Source organism: Physcomitrium patens, chromosome 23 (genome assembly GCF_059467195.1).
Source record: "Physcomitrium patens ecotype Gransden chromosome 23, ASM5946719v1, whole genome shotgun sequence".
NCBI classification, from domain to species: Eukaryota; Viridiplantae; Streptophyta; class Bryopsida; order Funariales; family Funariaceae; genus Physcomitrium; species Physcomitrium patens.
Window position 1 is genome coordinate 5,450,613 of NC_143432.1, and position 20,640 is coordinate 5,471,252.

The following is a 20,640-nucleotide window of genomic DNA, read 5'->3' on the forward strand; positions in this document are numbered from 1 at the left end:
ACAACCGCCATTTGGACCAATCTACAATTTATCTCAAAATGAATTGGTTGAACCTAAGGAGTATATTGAAGAGAATTTGGCCAAGAACTTCATACGCCATTCCAAATCTCCAGCAGGAGCTCCAATTTTATTTGTGAAGAAAAAAGATGGATCATTGTGGATGTGTGTTGATTATCGAGGACTCAACAAAATCACTATAAAAAATAAGTACCTGCTACTTTTGATATCTGGACTTCTTGATTAGTTGAATCAAGCTAAGATCTATACAAAAATAGATCTAAGAGGAGCATATAATTTGCATCAAAGAAGGATATGAATGAAAGACTGTGTTTCGAACAAAAAGATATTTCGAATACAACGTCATGCCTTTTGGACTTACAAATGTACTAGCAATATTCCAATATCTAATGAATGATGTCTTTTGGAAGTTTTTAGATGATTTTGTTGTTTGTTGCCTAGACATCATTTTAATCTATTCTAAGAACCTAGAAGAACATGAACTTCATATTTGCTAAGTATTACAAAAACTAAGAGATGCAAGACTCTATTCTAAGATAGAAAAGTGTATATTTTACACTACTCAAGTCAACTTCTTAGGATACATCATTTCAAATGACGGACTTATGATTGATCCTAAGAAAGTTCAAACTATTATCGATTGGAAGATCCCAAAAACGATAAGAGATGCCAAATGCTTTTTGGGATTTGCCAACTACTATCGGATCTTCATCAAAGACTTCTCTCAAGTTATAGCTCCACTTACACGTTTGACTTACAAAGACAAAATTCAATGGAATCAAGAAGCAGAAGTATTATTTGAAGCTTTGAAGACAGTCTTTGTTTTTGCACCAATCTTATATCATGTCGATTTTTTTAAGCCATTTTTTATGGAAACAGACTCATCAGACTTTGCTTTGGGTGTCGTATTGTCTTAAATGGGAACAAATGATAAACTTCACTCAATAGCTTTTCATTCTAGAAAATTTTCAACAACCCAGATTAACTACGAGATCTACGACAAAGAACTTCTTGCAATCGTGGATTCATTTCAAGAATGGTACTATTATCTAGAAGGTGCTTTTAGTCCAGTTACAGTATATACGAATTATAAGAACCTTGAATATTTTATGTCAGTACTTGTTTTGAATCGTCGCCAAGCTTGTTAAAATATGTCTTTGTCAAGATTCGAATTCAAGATCACTTATCAATCAAGAAAATAATAAGGTTTATTAGATGCACTCTCTAGACGATCTTATCTTGCACCAAAAGAAGGAGATGCAGCTTTTGATCAACAATGGATAATTCTCTTGAAGCTAAAGCATCTTCATCTTCGAGCAATGAAATCAACACTAATTGTTGATTCAACTTTTATTAAGTAAATTCAGTCAAGTATGTCTTTTGATCCTCTTATTTGTGATATTAAAGAAAATCCTTCAAAGTCTCATGATACTTTCAAGTTTGAATTCAAAAACAATCTACTATATTTTGAGGGATGCCTATATGTTCCAGAAGCTGAAGCTCGATTACGTGTTCTTCAAGCTTGTCATGACTTTCCAACAGTAGGACATTTTGGATACAATAAAACTTTGGAACTAATATGCAAGGACTTTTGGTGGCTCCAAATGTGGAAAGCAATATAAAATTTTGTACAATCTTGTGATGTTTGATCAAAATCAAAAACTCCTCGTCATTGACCTTATAGACTTTTTCAGCCATTACCCATTCCAAAACAACCATGGTCTTCTATTTTTATGGATTTCATCACGGTGTCGTATTACGTGCTTTCCTGCTCGAGAACGTGGTGGGCGTCTGGCTGTAGAAGGTAGTATGGAGATTCACCAATATTCAAGCAGTCTATTGATTATTGACTTTTAAAATATAAACGACTGCAAGAATACACCGTAAATCTATACGGATGTCCTTTGACTACTTGCCAAAGTCCTTTTTGTCCCAATCGGTAGGTCTCTAGACGTTATAGAGAACCCCGAACAATCTAAATTGCTAATCTTCGATACCGCTTTATACTCACGATCTTGTACCCACTGACTGTCTTGTTAAATTAACCCAATAAATTTCATTCACTCCGCATACTCAATCCTATAGATATCCTTTTAATTCTTCATCATAGACGTAACTTGATTTCACAAAACAGTCAAGAGTAATCAAACCCACTTCATTAAAAATCCCGATTCACCATTACAACACTGACTTCAGCAACGATTGCCTCAGTCTTCCCAAAACCCTATGAAAAAAAAAAACCCAATTCTCTGTCTTTTTTCCCCGTCCGAAGCATGAAGCTAGCTCTCCGACCCTTCTCAAAAAAAACTTATTCTCTCCCCCCCCATTTCTTAACCTATACTCCCTTTTAACCCTAATTCTTCCCTCTCTCAAATCCTAGCCTCTGAATTTCTTCAATCTTCTGTCTTGGATCCGGAATTGGCTTCGCCGTCAGAGCTTTCTCCCCCGTTTTTACCTTTAAGAGATCCTTTTTACCGAAAGGACATTCCCGGAACGGCACAAAGGACAGAACAGCCTGAAACGGAATCAGAGCTCCATACCCCGTAATCGGGACCACATTGAGTCGCCCGACCAATTCAGGTCTCATATTAGCTAAGAGGCCCGTAGTAAGACCTGGATGTTCCCGCAATTGGACAGCATTGGATTGCCCGACCAAATCAAGTCTCATATTGGGTAAGAGGACCTGGATTGGATGTCTTGAAATTGGATCCAATTAACTCTTCGAATCAGGCTCACCCGTCGTTGAATTGGTCCTTCTCCTTTGTGTTGACTCCCGTTATTAGAATCGAATGGAGCATTTCAGTATGCTCCGGCTGACTGTAACGAGGTGATTGAACCTGGCCACTCAATATTTGTAGTGGAATTAGTCGTTGCTCCCAATATTCGAGGTAACTGAATATTAATAAAATTCCCCTTTGTTTATATTTTCATGGTATACTCGTGTTACAACACGACAACGGACCTTTTAATCTCTAGTTCTTATGACTCTATATTCGTGATAGTAGATCATTTTACCAAGATGGCATATTTTATACCATGTATAAAATCTATCACAGGTGAAGAAACAACTAAGCTCTTTCTTGACAATATCTATCGCTATCATGGATTACACAAGGATATTATATCAAATAGGAGAACTCAATTTGTATCAAGATTTTGGCGGACTCTTTTCAAGATTCTAAAAGTGGCTATAAAACTATCTTTGACATTCCATCCTCAAATTGATGGACAAACGAAGCTTATTAATTAAGTTTTGGAGCAGTATTTAAGATGTATCATTAACTACCAACAAGATGATTGAACAACTCTTTTGCCATTGGCAAAGTTCGCTTACAATAATACGGTACATTTTTCTATAAAATTAACACCTTTCTTTGCTAATTATGGTTATCATCCACGACTTGATACTTTTGACTTCTCAAAAGTTGATAATCCTATTGCAAAAGATTTGGTAATTCATTTGTTAGAGCTATATGCAACGATGAAGGTGCAATTAAAAGAAGCTCAAGAACAACAAAAGGTCAATGCGGATGTCTATCAAAAGGAACAACCACCATTTCACATAGGTGATAAGGTTGGTTACTTCATTGCAATATGAAGACCACTGGTCCTTGTGACAAGTTGGACTATCGAAGGCTTGGACTATTTTCTGTTTTTGTACAAATTAATCTAGTTGCATATCGTTTACATCTACCAGAGTCAATGAAAATCCATCCAGTATTCCATGTGTCTCTTCTTGAACCATACAAGACAGTGGACATACCAAGAAGAAGACAAGCTCTACCTCTTTTTATAGAAGTGGACAATAATGAAGGATTTGAAGTAGAAGAAGTCTTAGATTCAAGGCGGCGCCAAAATAAATTAGAATATCTTATCTGTTGGCATGGATATGATATTAGTGAACGCACATGGGAGCCAATAAAGAATCTTACAAATATTGCAAAGGCGGTGGGAGCTTTTCATCGACGACATCTATCAAAATCAAGATAAAAATCTTCTTTATAAAAAAAACAAGATTTAGGTAAGATATCATTCTACTTTCAATCCTTGTTTGTAGCTTCTTTGTAGTTGTGACGCTCAAGAGATGGAGAACCAAAAATCAATGGATTTGACTCAAGAACCTTTGTTTGTTGACTTGCAAGAGGAGACATTATGATTGTCACAACCTTCAAGATGACGCAATCAAGATGAAGATCTTTAAGAACGACATGTTTTTCCTCGAATAGATGGAAAAATACAACGCGTTTCATATCACGAGCTTAGAAGGGACTCCTGATGTTTGATGATTTTATTAGAAGTAGGAACAACTCCTGATGGTGTTCCAAATATTTTATTCGAAGGAAGTTATGAAGGCCTCAACAATGATCAAATAACTGGGTGGTCTTCTCGCCCTGGTATGGGACACTACCAATGGTTGAGAGGCCCTATCAATCATCTTCGAAGAGAACAAAGATCAGAGTATGTAGCAAATATAATTCGTCGCATTGTAGATTTCCTCAACATATGATTATCACTCTTCGTGAAACTCATCCCTAGAAGAGGGAGTAATGTCATGGACATACACATGTAAGCCAATAATTACATATATAAATAAGTATAAATAAGTAAAAGTAGATAAAAGTAAGTTAATTCTATAGTATTTGGTATGGTAGCTTTTTAGAAGCTTCATAGATACTACTTTGACTTTATAGATGTCTTTAATTGACTTTTTGGATTAGAAACGTGGTCAACAAATTGGCCATGTGCCACACATGTTGTTAGCTTGAAGACCAAGCTAATTATGTGGCCCACACGTCGAAAAACTTGTCTTATAGGTCAAGACATGTGTCCTACAAAGTCAACACATATTGGAAGTCCTATAGAACATTGCCATGTAGCCCCTAATTAGATAGTATATATAGAGACAAGAGTGAAGCCTTTTTCACTCTTATCAACTCCATTCTTGCTTCTAATCTAGTTTCAAGGGTCTCTAATTTTCTTGTATTTTGGCAATAGCCATTCCATTTTTTTTTTTTTTTTAATATACATATCAACTTATTTCTATTTTTTCATCTTTCTTTAAAAGAAGTATCACTTGTTTATTTGTCTTTGGTATGTTCTTATCCTTGACAATAAGAGGATCTAATGATATATTTGATTGAATTTCTTTAAGAAATATTGAATCAATAATCAATGATAATTTTAAAATTCAAAAATAAAATTGCTCTAGCTTAAAGAGAATTATTTTTTATTGATAAAAAATTATATATATATATATATATATATATTTTTTAATATAATATAAGAACATTTAAAAAGGATGTGTGAAAAATCTTGTGTTAGAATAAGTTATGAGTTTAATGATCTTTGATCCAATTTATTTACAAATTTGATGTCGCTTATATAGTAGTGGTTTATATATCAAACTACACGACTAGGATATATTTTTAAAAATGTAATACTATTGGGTGATATTCACACACATGTATTAGAGAATTATCAATATATTAATCAACTCTTTGATCTTTTAATTTTTATAGATGCTAGGACTTAAGACTCCTATGCCCATTGACCTTATTTGATTTAGATTAACCTAGTATTGTCTCATGTGCTTACTAAAGTACCTTCTAAAATTAAACAACCTCTTGGATGCCATATTGATGATATCTTAGATGATAATCAAATTTTTCTGGTTATCATTACAGCTAATGAACCTCTTTTTATCTTGATTAATAAGTTATAAGCACCTCGTGGTGCATTTCCTATATTTATAATAATTCTAGCATCCTTTGCATTTTGAGCATGTAAACCTAGTATAATTTGAAATGTTGATTTATAAAATGATAAAGAATCTAATGCCAATGAAAATAAGTATGCCATTGCCTTTTTAATTGGCACCATAGCTGCTTATGATTTTATTAAAAGACAACATTATTTTTTCTAGGCCAAGCTAGAGACCTTGTGAGTCATTAAATTAACTCACTAGGTATTTTAAGATAAAAATATATATTTAGAGTGATTAAAATCAAAATATATGGTAAATAATATAGAAATATTTTAAAAAATAGAAAAATAGAATGTTAATTATAAAATTAGAGTCTTAGTAAGTCCTGGAGGCAACTATTTTAGTTGGTTTGGTATGTTTTTTTTATTATTGAATATTGGAGGATATTTTATAAGGTCGATATTTATACTAATCTTCTATCTATAAATATTACTTATAAAAAAACTATAAATATTAGTTAGTAGCTAAAAGAAATATGAGATAGAATTTCATGTCTTTTTAATTATTTTTATAAAAAATAGGATTTATAGTAGATTTAAATTGATTTTAATACTATAAAAAGTAATAAAGATAATAAATTATAGCCTTGAATTGATATTAGTATTATAAAACCATTATAAGAATTTTTAGAATTTATTTAGAATTTATTTAGATTTTTTTGGGAATTTTTAGAGTAATTTCTAAAACTTGGGTAAAAATGAGTTTTACCACTTTGGAAACCATTATGAAGAAATGGAGAAAGGTTTTGAAGGCCACAATAGGTGTCTAGGCTAATTGGATGTTTTTAAATACCATATTGAAGTAAAAAATATAAAATTATTGGTTTTATTAGTAGAAAATAGGAGGATCGGCAGCTAATGTAGTTCTTGTGAGAGGGAAGGTGCAGAAGTTCCATATGGATTATAGCACCTTGAAGGTAGTTAAGAGAATAAGACTAAGGCCTCGTGGCCTTTCCTAAACATCGATATATACTACTTGTAAGCCTTGGTTCGAACTCTTGATCTTTTTAGCAAATTATCTTTGAAATAAAATTTTTTTATTTAATTATTTAATTATTTATTTGTTATTTTTAAACCTTAATAACTTTTTCATAGTAACTTGGATTTAAATGTTTCTTATATAATCGAAAAGATAAAAAATTAAATTTCTAAAAATATATTTTTTACTTTTATTTTTTATTTTTTATTGGATAATAACTTAATAAATAGACTTTGACTAGTTTTGTTGTATATAATTGCTTGATTGCACTTGTTTCACTTCTTTTTGTATTGTACTTCTTTTATTCTTGTTCTTGCTACTTCCACTTCATACCACCAATTGCAAGTAATTCTTAATTGAGGCCATCTTGTAATTTGGATTGAGGAGTGAATTTTGCACTCATAGACTTCAATACTTTAATATGAATTTTTGGCATATATCTTATTGTTCAAAAGTATTTTTATGACCATATTAATACTTTGGAATTAAAGAATAATAGTTAGAAGATAGTGAATGTTGAACTTATTAAGATTGAGAAATCCAAGCCATTTCTTTATTTATAAAGACATATAATTGATGACTTACAAGCTCAATGTATCTTTGTAATTTTAGCTAAAGAATTAAAAAAATCAAATGCTCAAGAGATTTTTTTATGATATTTATTTTTGAAAGACACTCTCTGTTCTACCAACATTTTTAATTCATACAAACATTGTAGTAATGAAGCCTTTCATTAGATTAAAAGTGACGATGTTGAAGAGATAGGAATTATTTCTTCAACAAATTAGAAGTTAAAGGCCATGCCAACATGTAGTAGTACTCCATTGGTGAAGAAAGTAACGACAAAATTTGATGATTGGCTATTAAAATAAGGGCCACATCTTATTAATGCCAAAGTACAAAAGATATAAGCTTTTATCTACTTATATCACAATTGTTTTACCTTTAGTCTAAAAAATCTTGAAGATTATAAAGGCAAAACTATTTATATTTAATTAGAAGATAATCATCTAATCTTTGGACAAATTTACATGCTTAGTACCTCAAAAAAAGCTGGTATTCAAGTTTGCTATGAAGAATCATTGACTGCAGACTTGATTGAGTTTTTTAATGGTGAATATACTTGTGATTTAGTCATGCCTTCAAAAAAAGATATTTTTGGTAATTAAACAAAGATTCAAATTTTTAGAAATTAATATCAAATTAATTATAAGACTAAATATGTTTGATATCCAATGCCATTACCAAAAATAATATTTGATGTAATAAATTTTTTTTGAGTATTGAGTACTTTGGATTTAAGATATGGTTATTACCAATTACTATTACTTATTAAAGATCAAATAAAGATAGAAATTTGGTAAGTTAATTAAAATAAAAAATATCTTTATCACTATCACTAGAAGTTCTTTCTATTTGGTCTTAAGAATGCATCAATTGAATTTCAACTCATGATAGATCAAGTTTTATTTTGCTTATTATTTGCTAGATACTTCATTGATTATGTTATTATTTTTAATAATAATCTAAAAGTTCATGTGACGTATTTATAAGTAATGTTTTAATGATTATAACAATAAAGATTATACTTGCATCATGAAAAGTGTAAATTTTTCCATGAATAATTACTATACTTGAATCAAATGATTATTCTAAGAAGTCTTGGTGTACAACAAGCAAAGATAGATTCCTTGCAAAAAATCCAACATTAAGTGATGTTTCATAACTTTGGACTTTCTTAGGATCGACAAACTACTATCAAAGGTTTGTTAAAATCTTTAGCATCATTGCTAAGCCTTTAACTATTCTCATAAATAAAAATTAATCATAGATTCAAGATTGGGAGCAACAACATGCATTTAATACATGGAAGTAAAAGTTGGATTTAACTTCAATACTTTGATGTTTAGATGCCAACAGACCTTTCTAACAATACACAAATTAAAGTACTATAGGATTGGAAGCAGTCTTGACACAAAAAGATGATGTGAGATAGAAATATATTATTACATTTGCTTCTAAAAGTAATAACAATATAGAGTCAAATTATCCATCTTATGGAAAAAAAAAACTTTGTAGTAGTTTGGGCTATTATTTACTTTTGACTTTACTTGTATGGTCAATGTTATATATTAATAATTAACCATCAACCTTTAAAATGGCTTATGGAGTCAGACAAACTTACTAGCAAGCTTGCAAGACTGACTTTGTTGCTTCAAGAATACAATTTTGAGGTTATGCATTGAATAGACATTACCAATTTGGATGTTGATGGACTTTTCTTAATCTATATTCTTCAAAAGAAGACTTAATCAAAGCAGGGTGGCATAGAAATTATGATTGAAAGGCAGTTTATGGATGGCATGAAACCACATACTTGACTTTAATGTCAGATTTTGCAACCAAGGTTCTTGACCATAATTCAAATGAGAAATAAGAAAAGAATCAATTAATTAGCAATGTGTGAGAAAATCTTCCAATCTTGCACAAGTTTCAACTAAAAACATTTTTTTTTAGCTATCTTTAATATAAAAAGAGATAGAATTATTTATTAAATAACAAGATTTTCTTGAGAGAATAATTTTTTATTTTGTATGTGATATGATGGAGTTAGGTACATAGTTTCAAGGTCATAAAAAAAAGTCTCTTTAATATGCCAAGTATATGAAGAACTTAGACATTTTGGGATGTGGAAGATACATTCTATGTTGTATAATTAATATTGGTAGAATAGTATATATTAAGAAGTGGCCACATATGTTTCTTGATGTGGAATGTGTGATTGAATTAGATCAAGCTTTAACACTTTTTACTTCAATTAAAGCCATTATTTATTATAGATTTATGTTATCATTGATCTATAGACTTTGTTGGACTACTTATTATTACCTCACATAGAACTAAATATATATTAATAATGGTAGAATATTTAAGCAAGTACATTGAACTTATGGCTTTACTACAGAACTCTTCAAAATTGGCATTTATGGCTTTTCTTGATTGAGTAATTGCACATTTTGGGGCACTTATTAAAGTCTTAATGGATCAAAGAAGAGATTTTTTTGGAAGTTTTGAAGCTTTAATAGATAATTATATCACATTTATAAAATATCTTGGGTTAGATGGCCTAGCTGAGTCGATTGTTCAGACTGTCAAATGTGGATTATAAAAATATGGATTCTTTCATGGCAACCATCATAATTGGAACTTGATGTGCTGTGGATTATGATGGATTATTACTTTAGAAGAGAAGTATCTTTAGCATCTTATAGGTTTATCAATTATTGTATGGATAAGAATCAATTCTACGTAACTCAATATGTAAGAAATTAGCTCCAATTGTAAACTTAGATGATCTCTTAATGTTTGGATTCAATGCTTACATGATTAAGTAAATTTCTTTAACCATCCATACATATGGCTATGAAGAACTTATATATTACTCAATATTGTGACACTTTATGATATGCTTGCATTTATAGTGGAGCTTATTGATCTTAGTTGCAAAGATTCTTTAAAAAAAATTATATATATTTGTAATAAGAAATACCTACAATACTTGATATTAAGGTAGGATATATAATTCTATTTATAATGAATGTATTACCTAGTAGTATTTTGTTGTTAGAAGGTAAGGATAGACAAGAATGTCAAGAGCATTTAAAGAATTGTATTCCTTATCATCTTCTTATTGATGACTCTATATATTTTAAATTAATTGTTGTATCAATTGATCTTCTTTATTTTACATGTGGTAAGAAGAAAGGAGCTACTACCATGCTTTTATGTGATCAATAGTAATGTAGGTGGCATATGGCATGTTTGACACTATCTCTTTTGATTCTTCCATCAAGAAATTGGATTTGTCCTTGTTATAAGAAGTCTTCTAGCCATACTTCATTTCTTAATAAGGATTAAAGATTTTTTCTATTGTGTATGTCATATACTCCAATGGTCTTACTGCTACAACATTGGTTTGGAGGAGCACTGTTTGGCATTCACATCATAATGGCGTTTATCTTCAACAATGTATTTTTTGTAATCCCAGTTGACTAGAAGGGCTCTTAATCAACTAAAAGAGGTACTTGAGAGTCTGTTAGATGTACATTTTTATTTGGTTTAAATTACACACTTTATAATTAATTAATAGAACTTCATGTATTATATGTAACAAACTTTGTTTATATAACAGCCATCATGTGATATGGCATTAGATGCCAAATCTTATTAGATATATATAGTTTAATTGAATTAATAGTTTTTTATCTATTAATAGTTTTTCTATTAGTTTATTTATTTATATCAATTAAGATTTGAGTACTTAAATTGGGAAAAAATCCTTAACTTGACATTCTTGTCAAGTCAAGTCTTGTGAGTGATTTTGAAAATGAAAGAACTTGTTCCAAGGGTTTGCTTAGCTATGGTATTTTAGCCATTTTAGTAAAATTTAAGAATTTTTCTTATTTTTGTACTTGCACTCTTGGATTCTTCTTTTGTGGTGTGAAAGATTTAGTTTGATATAGATTTTTAATCTTTTCTTGAGAGTATGTTGGATGTATATTTGTATTTGATTTAAATTATATACTTTATAATTAGTTGGTAGCACTTGATGTATTGTGTGTAATGATCTTTGTTTATACAATAGTATCAATATTCTTCTTTTCAAAAATATCATGATAATTTTCTTATTGCTTAGAATGCCACTTAAATTCTTTCTACTATTAGAAATAGATGTAATATAAATAATAAAATTTGATCTATCTTTTGTAGCATATAAGAAAGCTCTTAAACTTATAAATAAAGATTTAATTGAATTAAATTTATCAATTTTTGCTTAATTAACAAAATTCTTAGTTGTGCTTTAAAAAAAATCAAGACTATAAGAAATCTGATCTACCAAAGATTATACTTTTTAGCCATAATAAATTTAAAATGATTGAATTATATAAAATATCACAAAGCTATTATGACCATTTATTACCACTTTTATAAGAAAGATTTCATGAGTAACATCTCTAAAAGATAACATACGACCATCTATGAATTTTATACATACATATTTATTTTTTATATTAAAATTATGCTATATTTTTTAATAAACTCATCATTTAAGAAATAAGTTAAAACTCCTACATCTAATAAGGTAAAAACTTTATTATATTTAGGTCCTAAAAAATATTATTTTTAATTTAAGAAAATAATTTTAATAAGAAAATAACACCTTTATTATGTATTATATAAGATTCTAGATACATTGTCTCTATTATAATTGTAAAATTTATTTTTTAACATATTTATTTTTGATAGTCATATTCATTATTTTGTGGTTGTATCACTTAGATTTTCTATAATATAAGTACATTTTTTTCTTAATAATAGTAAGTTTTTTCTTACTTAGTAAGAAATTTAAAATGTACAATATTAATTTATGTGCCTTCTACTTTCAAATGTATATTTTGAAAAGAAGTTGGTATTGCTATTAAATTATAAATATATTGAGGCACACTTGTATGACTCTCAAATTAAAATTTTAAAATTCAATTGTAATACTTCACAATAAAGTCAATTGCTTGAATTAATATTTGAATATTGAGTAAATTCAACATCATTTTTATTTTATTTTATATAAAATTTGTAGAAAAATTGGTTGATGAGTGCAACATCATGCCACTTGATATTAATTATAAGTTATAAAAATTGTATAATATATAACATTATTGATTGATTGTTTGGTAAAAAAAAAATACAAATCTTATTGGTTTCAACACAAATTGCATCATATTTTTCAAATATGAATTCAAATTATTCAAAGCCTCTAAATTATCTAATATTTAATCATGTTATTTAAAATAAAATGAAAATTATGATAAAATAAAGAATGAAAGTAGTGTTTTAAAAAATATGACTTATAATCTTGACGTTGGAGAGTTTTAGAATTTAAGTTCAATTATTAATTATATATGATTGATGAATCTTCAAAACTTTAATCTTATGCCATCAAACCTCTCAAGTAAAATAATTTTTTATTTTCTAATATTTGAACAATGTTCTATTAAAAAAAAGGTAATATGATTTGATGTAGATATTAAAGTAGCTCTAATTATCTCTATATCTTTATTTCTAATTTTTCTTCTTGCTTCTTATGATAATAAATTGAATTAGTGCATTTCAAGAATTAATTTTGTTATTTGATCTTATATTTGTACCACTATATTTTATTTTATTTTAGCAAGTTTTTTCATAATAACATAATCAAAAAAATATATATCTAATATCACTTATAACAAATAAAAGAAGAGATTCAAGAATGAAGAGAATTTTAATAATAATATCAGTTTAGAAGTGGATAATCTATAACTTCAAATTTAATATTTTATCAAGACAAAAGAGTAATTCACTTTTAATCATAAAAAGTAAAACTTTAATATTATAAATGTATTCTTTTCAGTATATTAAGAATAAGAACTTAAAGAAAGTAAATAAAGAAGTGAGACATTTTTCAAAGTAAGATGACAAAATATAAATAAGTAAATATGTATATTGAATGTCTATTGCCAAAGATTATAAAACAAAAAACTCTTAAAACTAGACTAGAAGCAAAATAGAAATTGATAATAGTGAGGAAGGATTTATTTTTGTATCTATATATACTATCTAACTAAGAACTATGTAGCAATATTTTATAGGACCTTTAACATGTATTTAACTCACATGTCACATGTCTAACTTGCAAAATAAGCTTCTTATATGTATACTATATGTCTAATTTGTATTACATGTGGCCAACTTGTTGGCCTAGTCCAACCTATCAATCAACTACAAATATGTCTAAAGTCAAAATAATATCTATAAAGCTTCAAAGAAGCTTTTTCATGAGATCTTTTCAAATTTATCTATTTTTAAATACTTCTACTAATTTATATTATCTAAATAATTATTTGAACAAATATGGATGTCTATGATATATTGGGTACCAAATCTAGTTGGGTATATGTGATTTAATATGATTTAGTAGTTTTTTATTTACTTAATTCTTTCCATTAATTGACTTTGTTAATGCCAATTAGGATATGAAGACTAATGTAAAAAAAACCCCCTTGTCTTAATATTCTCATCAAGTCAAATCTTATGAGTGATTTCGAAAAAGAAAAAAAATTTTGTTATGTGGATTTGCTTGGCTATGGTAATTTTGCTATTTTAGTAAAGCTTCAAGGTTTTCTCTATTCACACTTACATTCTTGGATTCTCCCTTGTGGTGTTAGATATAACTTAACTTAATTATGTGTAGATTCATCATCTCTCCTTAATAGTGTCTCAGTTGTGCATTTGTATTTGAATACTTTGTTATTGATTATGGCATTCAATGTGTTGTGTGTAACAATCTTTGTTTACATGACAACATGCATTCAATGCAATAACCAACTACTAAGTCAAATGAATCCAGCCCAACGGAGACGAACGCTCATCCAAATTCCAACCCGACTATTTCCGTTTAATATTCATCCAAAATCAAACTCGACCATATTCGTTGAGCGTTCATCCTGCTTAGACGTTGAAACTGACCAAAGGCGACTGGCACCGTTGGCAGACGTGTTCCCGCCATTTATGGAATTCAATTGAATGCTGGGCTGCTCGCTCGGACTCCGTATTTGCTTGCGATGATCTGGCATGGTCCCCAACCTAACTTCCCAATCCTGATGTGTAAAATCCTCCCGATTCCGATTGCCAAGCGACTTACTTCCTAGCTCGCCGACGAACTTTGTGCTGCGAGGCGGATTTTGAGCTTTGGTTCGGGTCGAATATGAGCTTGTGGAGGAGGGTCTGTGTGGGTTGTTCATTCAGGAGGTGGGTTTTTGCGGTAGGCGGTGGGGGTGGGTCAGGCAGATCTCGGGGGGGATTGTGTTGTGGGTGTGGGTGAGTATGGAAGAGATTTCCCTGTAGTGGTGCACGAGTAACGTTACTTGGTCATTGTGAAAGTGGGTTCGATGTTAATGGGGCATTGTGTTTGTGGGGCGGCGATCGTGAATCATGGTGCATGCGTGGAATTGGGCGGTGTGGTGTAGTTGTGTGTTGCTTTGGGCAGCCGCATTGGAGTTGTCTTTAAGAAGTCTTTGACGCCGCTGATTGTGTCGCGTTTTTGGGTTTGGGCCATGCTGGGTCATTTAGGTCCTGGATGAGTGATGGAAGTGGACCTGGTTTTTTCTTGTGTTGCAGATGTTTGAACGCGCTAATGCTGTTCGAGGGATTGTTGAGAATTGGGCGACTGTTTCCTCTATGATCGATCGGTTTTGATCCCAGCATGTGTAGGCAGAAGAGGCCCGTGAGGCTTAGGGCTATTGCCACTGAATACTCGGCGCATGAGCTGAAATGCAGATGGAGGATGCAGTCTGATTAGGGGTTTCAGAAGAGTAGGGTGGGACATACAGCGTAGAAGCTATGGGGATTCAGGGGTTGCTCCCTACCCTGAAGTCCATCATGAACCCACGGCACATTCGGGATTATGCTGGAAAGCGGGTGGCCATTGACACCTACTCCTGGCTACACAAAGCCGCATTCAGTTGCAGTAAGGAGTTATGCCTTGGGCTGCCTAATGACAAGTGAGTATTCGAATGTCTTTTTAGCCAAAATGTAAGCCTATTTTGCTGAAAGAATGTTCGAAAGAATTGGCATTCAGACAATGTCCATCTCAGTGAATTATGGGCGGGTTTCTGAATTTCATGTAGCTTGTGGAGTTCCGTGTGTGGGTCACGATATCGTTTATGCTAACCGTTGTCTGAGTTTTACAGGGTCGGTTTTTGTTTAAGTGCACAACCTATTGACGTATCAGGTCGTGTGGATGATGTCTTTTGTGAAGGTACATAGACTATTGCATGCATCGGGTCAACATGCTGCGGCACTTCGGTTTGCAGCCCGTCCTTGTGTTTGATGGGGGTGGCCTTCCAATGAAGTCTGATCAGGAAATGAAACGTGCCAGGTGTGTTGCCTATTGCACGAGTTTCGTATGTGCTTAGCCTGGAAGTATGAGCGTTCCACTGCGAATTGTAGTCACAATTTATTTCTTGATTTGAAGACTCTCTAATGTCTTTCCGCTTTATGGTGGTGGAACAGATCGAGGAAGGAGAATTTGGAACGTGCTCTGGAGCACGAGCGCCTGGGAAACTTCACCGCTGCGATGCAATGTTATCAGAGGGCCGTAGACATAACACCTGCAATAGCTTTCAGGCTGATAAAGGTTGCCTGTTCTAAGCCAATTATTACATTTCAGAGTTCTGGTTGAGTTATTGTGTTGATATGTTGCTCCAATACAGCAGGCCTAATCGGTTTCTGGAATGCTGTTCGGTTGTGGGTCTAAAACAGGTTTTGCGCCAGGAAAACGTGGAGTATGTGGTTGCACCGTATGAAGCAGATGCTCAAATGGCTTTTTTAGCTCGCAATGGACACGTGGATCTTGTCATCACTGAAGATTCTGACCTTATTGCATATGGTTGCCCGCAGGTAGAGGTCACTATCACCAAGTCTTTACTTAAGGCCAGTTGGGTAGTACTCTCTAGTTTTGACTGCACGATGGATAGATGTTCATCCTCTACGGGGTGTGGTTTTTGTAACGGGATAGTGTTTGAACAGAGAGAACCTAAACTTGTCTATATCGCAATATAGAATTCATAATTTAGATGGTGGCTTGTATATGAAACATGATATCTGTTTAAAAAGATATTCGTCGAACTTCTGTATTGTGTATGGCAGATATTTTTCAAGATGGACAAGTATGGACAAGGTGTGGGGTTTCAGTTCTCTGACATTACGGCCAACAAAGACATTGACTTCAACAATTTCTCCAGACAAATGATTCTTGAAATGTGCATAATGAGTGGTTGCGATTACTTGCCTTCCTTGCCAGGAATGGGCGTAAAAAAAGCTCATGGCTTAATGAAACGTTTTAAGACTTATATAAAGGTAATTCTCCTTACGTTCCTACGCTGCATTTTCTTGCGTATGATTGCCAGACTGCATGTTCAGTTATCTTATATTCCTACTTTTTCTCTGGGTGCGTGGCATTTTATCATTAAATAGTCGCGAAAGTAAGCTGTATTAAAGGGATTCAGAGGGCTTCACAGCTGGAGTGTTGTTGTTGGTTGCTATATACCCTTTCCTCTTCACACTTGGCAATTGTTTCAATGCTGTGGTCATGGATGCAGGTAATGAAGCACTTGAAGTTCAGTGGCGTCCTGATAGATGAACAATACGAGCAAGGTTTTCGGAGAGCAATATTAACATTTCAGCATCATCGTGTTTATGACCCTGCCAAAAGGGCAATGGTTCATCTCACCGATGTACCAGGCGAACTCGTTAACGATCTACATTTTCTGGGACCATATCCTACCTTCTAATCTAGATGATGGTGGAAGTTTCTGCGAACCAGGATGTCGGTAGATGCCCACTATTTGTGACTGTCTTAATCTATGTGATTTATGCAAAGTTGTGATGGCAACGTCAGGAGATCCCATATGTTGCGACCCTATATAAGTAGACATTTTCTCATTTTAGTTATTGCGTTTTGCGCTTAACTCTTCCTTACATGTGTCTCCCCGACAGTTGCTATAGCTGTTGCCAGAGGTGAGGTGGACCCAACCACCTATGATCTCTTTGAGGTACGAGCTATCTTCCGTGTTCTTCTCGACTCCTGGGTATTTTAGGGTAAGAAGCGCCTGTACTTTATGCTAATTCTTAATATTTTTGTAACAGGAAGTGAGCAGCTCTGGGACGCCAATAGCGGTTACGAAAGAGAAAGTGCATGTTGGTTCTCTAAACGTGCCTGTAGACGTTTCTCCTCAGAAGAATATGCTCATAACCAACTTCTTCCGTATCCACAGTAATTTCTAAAGAAATCGACTTTGGGCTGCTTTTATAGCTTCCTTTTTCTTCGTCTTATCTTGTGTTGTTTCATCGATGAATCTTAAGTTGGAACTCTGTGCTGGAAGTAAGCTTAGATGAGTTTGGTTTGTTTACTGCTTCGGAATGTACATTACTCTTGATTGTTCTGAGCATGGAAAAATGTACACCACTTAACTTTCAACAGAAGGGGCAGATGTAGCTTCCAAGAAGCAATTTATACCCCCAAGAAGTGCTTCCAACAATACTCCTGACAATGCGTCATTCCGATTCTGTGCAACGCAAGAAGAGATGGCATCTCAAGTCACGTCTTCGCCGACCAGTCTAAGTCAACAATCATACTCGAGCCCATTTAGCAAATTTTCTTTTACTTCCCAGCAGTCACCAGTATTTAGTACACCTCCAAGCCAAGTTTCTCCTTTCGTGAGTGAGGAACTTGACTTAGATGCAGATCTGCAAAGACTCAATGTAAGTGTTACACTTTGGCGAGCCAGAATAAGTAATGATTTTATTTCGAGAGTTATATCATAGCTAGAGTTATGTGTAGGCTCTTAGTAGAAGCTTAACGAGTTTATGGAGCGTCATGTGTGGACAGGTTGGTTTTGACTTATCTTCTTCTTCTTCTTTTCCTCCAATCTCTTCTTATATTTCTTTTTTGTCTTCCTCTTTTGTTTGATTTTTTAGGTCAAATGCACTCGTGATAACTTTTTCTTGACTTGACTACTTGGTGTACATAGGATCTTTCATCTGACTACTCTCCACCAGATTACCTGTTAAGAACGAGGAGTTTTTCAGGTTATACATTGTCCATCCTTCAGTTCATGGCCTGGAATTCAGATTACTGTATACTCAGCTATCACATCTAGAACGGTTACATCTTTTCAGGTATATGAAACTGTGTTTTACATTAGAGATTTTGGTGGTTTGGACTTCTGGAATGTTCACTAAGTTCAGCTTGATGTTGGGTCTTCTTTATGCAGAGGTGAAGCCTAAACTGCAAATCCCCTCCCCCTTTACCGTAGATTCCTTGATACGTTCAAGGTCCGTAGAAGTGAAATCAAGGAAAACATTTGTTTCGCCACTATTACATGATACTGCTTCTCAAAATGCTAGCAAGACTAAGGTGCCAGTGGAAGCCACCTCCACTGCCGTTACTGTGAAAAGGAGTGCGTACTTCTCTCGACCTGTTTCATTACAATCACCTCCAACTAGCCCTGGTACAATTCAAATCCAGAGGAATGTGGAGTTGCTGGCCAAGTTTGAAGATTCGCAGAGGAGCACAAGCACATGTACTTCTGAAGGGGGTGAAATTGCAGATCACAGAGAGTTTGTCAATGACGTGGTCGATTGTCCAGACCTGGATCAGGTATTTAGCTGTAATCTAACATGTCATAGTGTTTCACCAAAGACGTGTTAGTTGTGATCGTTCATCTGGTAGTTTAAAATGCTCAATTGTTCACTTTCAATGCAGATAGATATCTTGCCCTCAGAATTGAGACGAATTTCTTGTAATTGTTTTCATGTTGGACACATCTATGTGAATTGTGACTACTTCTTTGTCTTTTAGAAACAGGAGATTTTAAAGGACATCACAAACATAGAACGATCAGATGCAGTTGCAGCTGGAAAGAGTAAGTTGGCTATCGTTTTCTTCTTCTCACGGTTATCGTCCTGAACAGCCTGGTCGGGAATTTCAGTTTTACTGAATTGTTTCAGCTTGGCTGAATCACAGCACTAATAATATGGGACGGGAATGTATTGATTATCTGTTGCTGCTGTTAACAGATCAGTAACTTTCGTTTCATGATTCTTGTGCTTTGTGCTCCGTAGGAAAGCATCTTCCACATTTTCAAAGCGATTTGCTTGGAGAGAGGCCAATGAAGAGCAGATCCATTTCCTCTGTGTCACATGTGGGTCAGTATGCCAGCCTTGCTCAACGATCCATGGATGACTTTGTGTCAACCATAGCCCCATTTCGGCTCTCGCAGACTGGTTCTCGTGCCAGTGGTTTACGAGCCCCCTTGAAGCAAGGAAGTCGAGCCAGTGGTCTAAGGGCACCCCCAAAGTCTGCTCGAAAGGCTTCTACGTCGAGGTATTGGAACAATTTTGACCTATTCTTGAGACATCTTGTGATGATTCTCCTATAACCAAAACACATTTCCATGAATTTACAGCTATGCATGTTATTTGTAGCTATATGGAACTATGCAGACTTCTAACTATTTTAGTTATAGATTTATTAAGTGTGAAAGTGTTCACTGCAAAGTCCTACACTGTAGATTCTAGAAGTTCTGCCTTCTCTTTTCCCATCCTCATTCAGCTGCTAATTGCCTGAATCTAACTACAGGGCTCCCACTACTCCAGGATCGACTAAGAAAATCAGCGATTGCATTAGATCTTCACCAGTGAACATGCGAACCCTGAACTTTTCTAAGACTGATTCCGTTGCTGCTGGGACTGTGAGGTGGCAAGTATATAGCGAAGAAGAATGGGAGAAAGCGTAATGTTATTTAATGTAATTCAGCGTATTCATCAATTTATTCATATTCTATCTTATAGAGACATACAAATTTCTGTGCGGTTGGCTTGTGGTCAATGCTTAGTCTTCATTGTCCGATTAGGACCCACATGTCTCCACGTTTTTAGCGTATACTATGTAGCTTTAGTTCCTTGGTGGAGAGATGGAAGGACACGCTCGAACAAAAACGCTGTTTTTTACAAGGAAGTTCTGATTTATTTCGAGCAGTCCTGAAATGAGCAAACTTTTCGCTTTCCAGTGGAGATTGAACCTGTTGTGTCAATCGATATTATATCCGATCAGAACAAGGCATCTTGAGAATCTCATTCATCATCGGTTGTTAGCTTCTATCCAGTCTGATAAAACCCCCAGAGACGTTTATCTCCCAGCTCAGAGATGGTGGAATGAAGTTGCAGAGCCATGGGTGAGGTGACTGACAATGTTGCAGTAACACTTTTTCAGCACACTTCAA

The 20,640-nt window shown here is 33.3% G+C and overlaps 1 protein-coding gene across 4 annotated transcripts; it reads left to right on the plus strand.

The window, feature by feature from the left end:
- Positions 1-14,453: 14,453 nt before the first annotated feature.
- Positions 14,454-20,431, plus strand: LOC112276251 (exonuclease 1). 4 transcript variants are annotated; one of them, XM_073530759.2, is made up of 15 exons: positions 14,454-14,605; positions 14,975-15,357; positions 15,615-15,734; positions 15,869-15,992; positions 16,118-16,255; positions 16,505-16,714; positions 16,957-17,131; positions 17,336-17,409; positions 17,504-17,621; positions 17,838-18,118; positions 18,388-18,445; positions 18,631-19,016; positions 19,218-19,281; positions 19,481-19,742; positions 19,998-20,431. In XM_073530759.2, the coding sequence occupies exons 2-15, from the start codon at positions 15,197-15,199 to the stop codon at positions 20,152-20,154; spliced, it is 2,328 nt and encodes a 775-aa protein (XP_073386860.1). In that variant the 5' UTR covers positions 14,454-14,605; positions 14,975-15,196; the 3' UTR covers positions 20,155-20,431. The 4 variants fall into 4 exon arrangements, with proteins under 4 accessions (XP_073386860.1, XP_073386862.1, XP_073386861.1 ...); XM_073530761.2 differs by having other exon boundaries at positions 20,015-20,431; XM_073530760.2 differs by having other exon boundaries at positions 19,224-19,281.
- The last annotated feature ends 209 nt before the right edge of the window (positions 20,432-20,640 follow it).

What these genes read in the sequence shown, in the direction of transcription:
- LOC112276251 (XM_073530759.2), top strand. Translation starts at nt 15,197, where the DNA reads ATGGGGATTCAGGGGTTGCTCCCTACCCTGAAGTCCATCATGAACCCA. An exon ending in CAGGAAATGAAACGTGCCAG is followed by an intron (nt 15,735 to 15,868) that starts GTGTGTTGCCTA and finishes GTGGTGGAACAG; the next exon opens with ATCGAGGAAGGAGAATTTGG. An exon ending in TTGCATATGGTTGCCCGCAG is followed by an intron (nt 16,256 to 16,504) that starts GTAGAGGTCACT and finishes TGTGTATGGCAG; the next exon opens with ATATTTTTCAAGATGGACAA.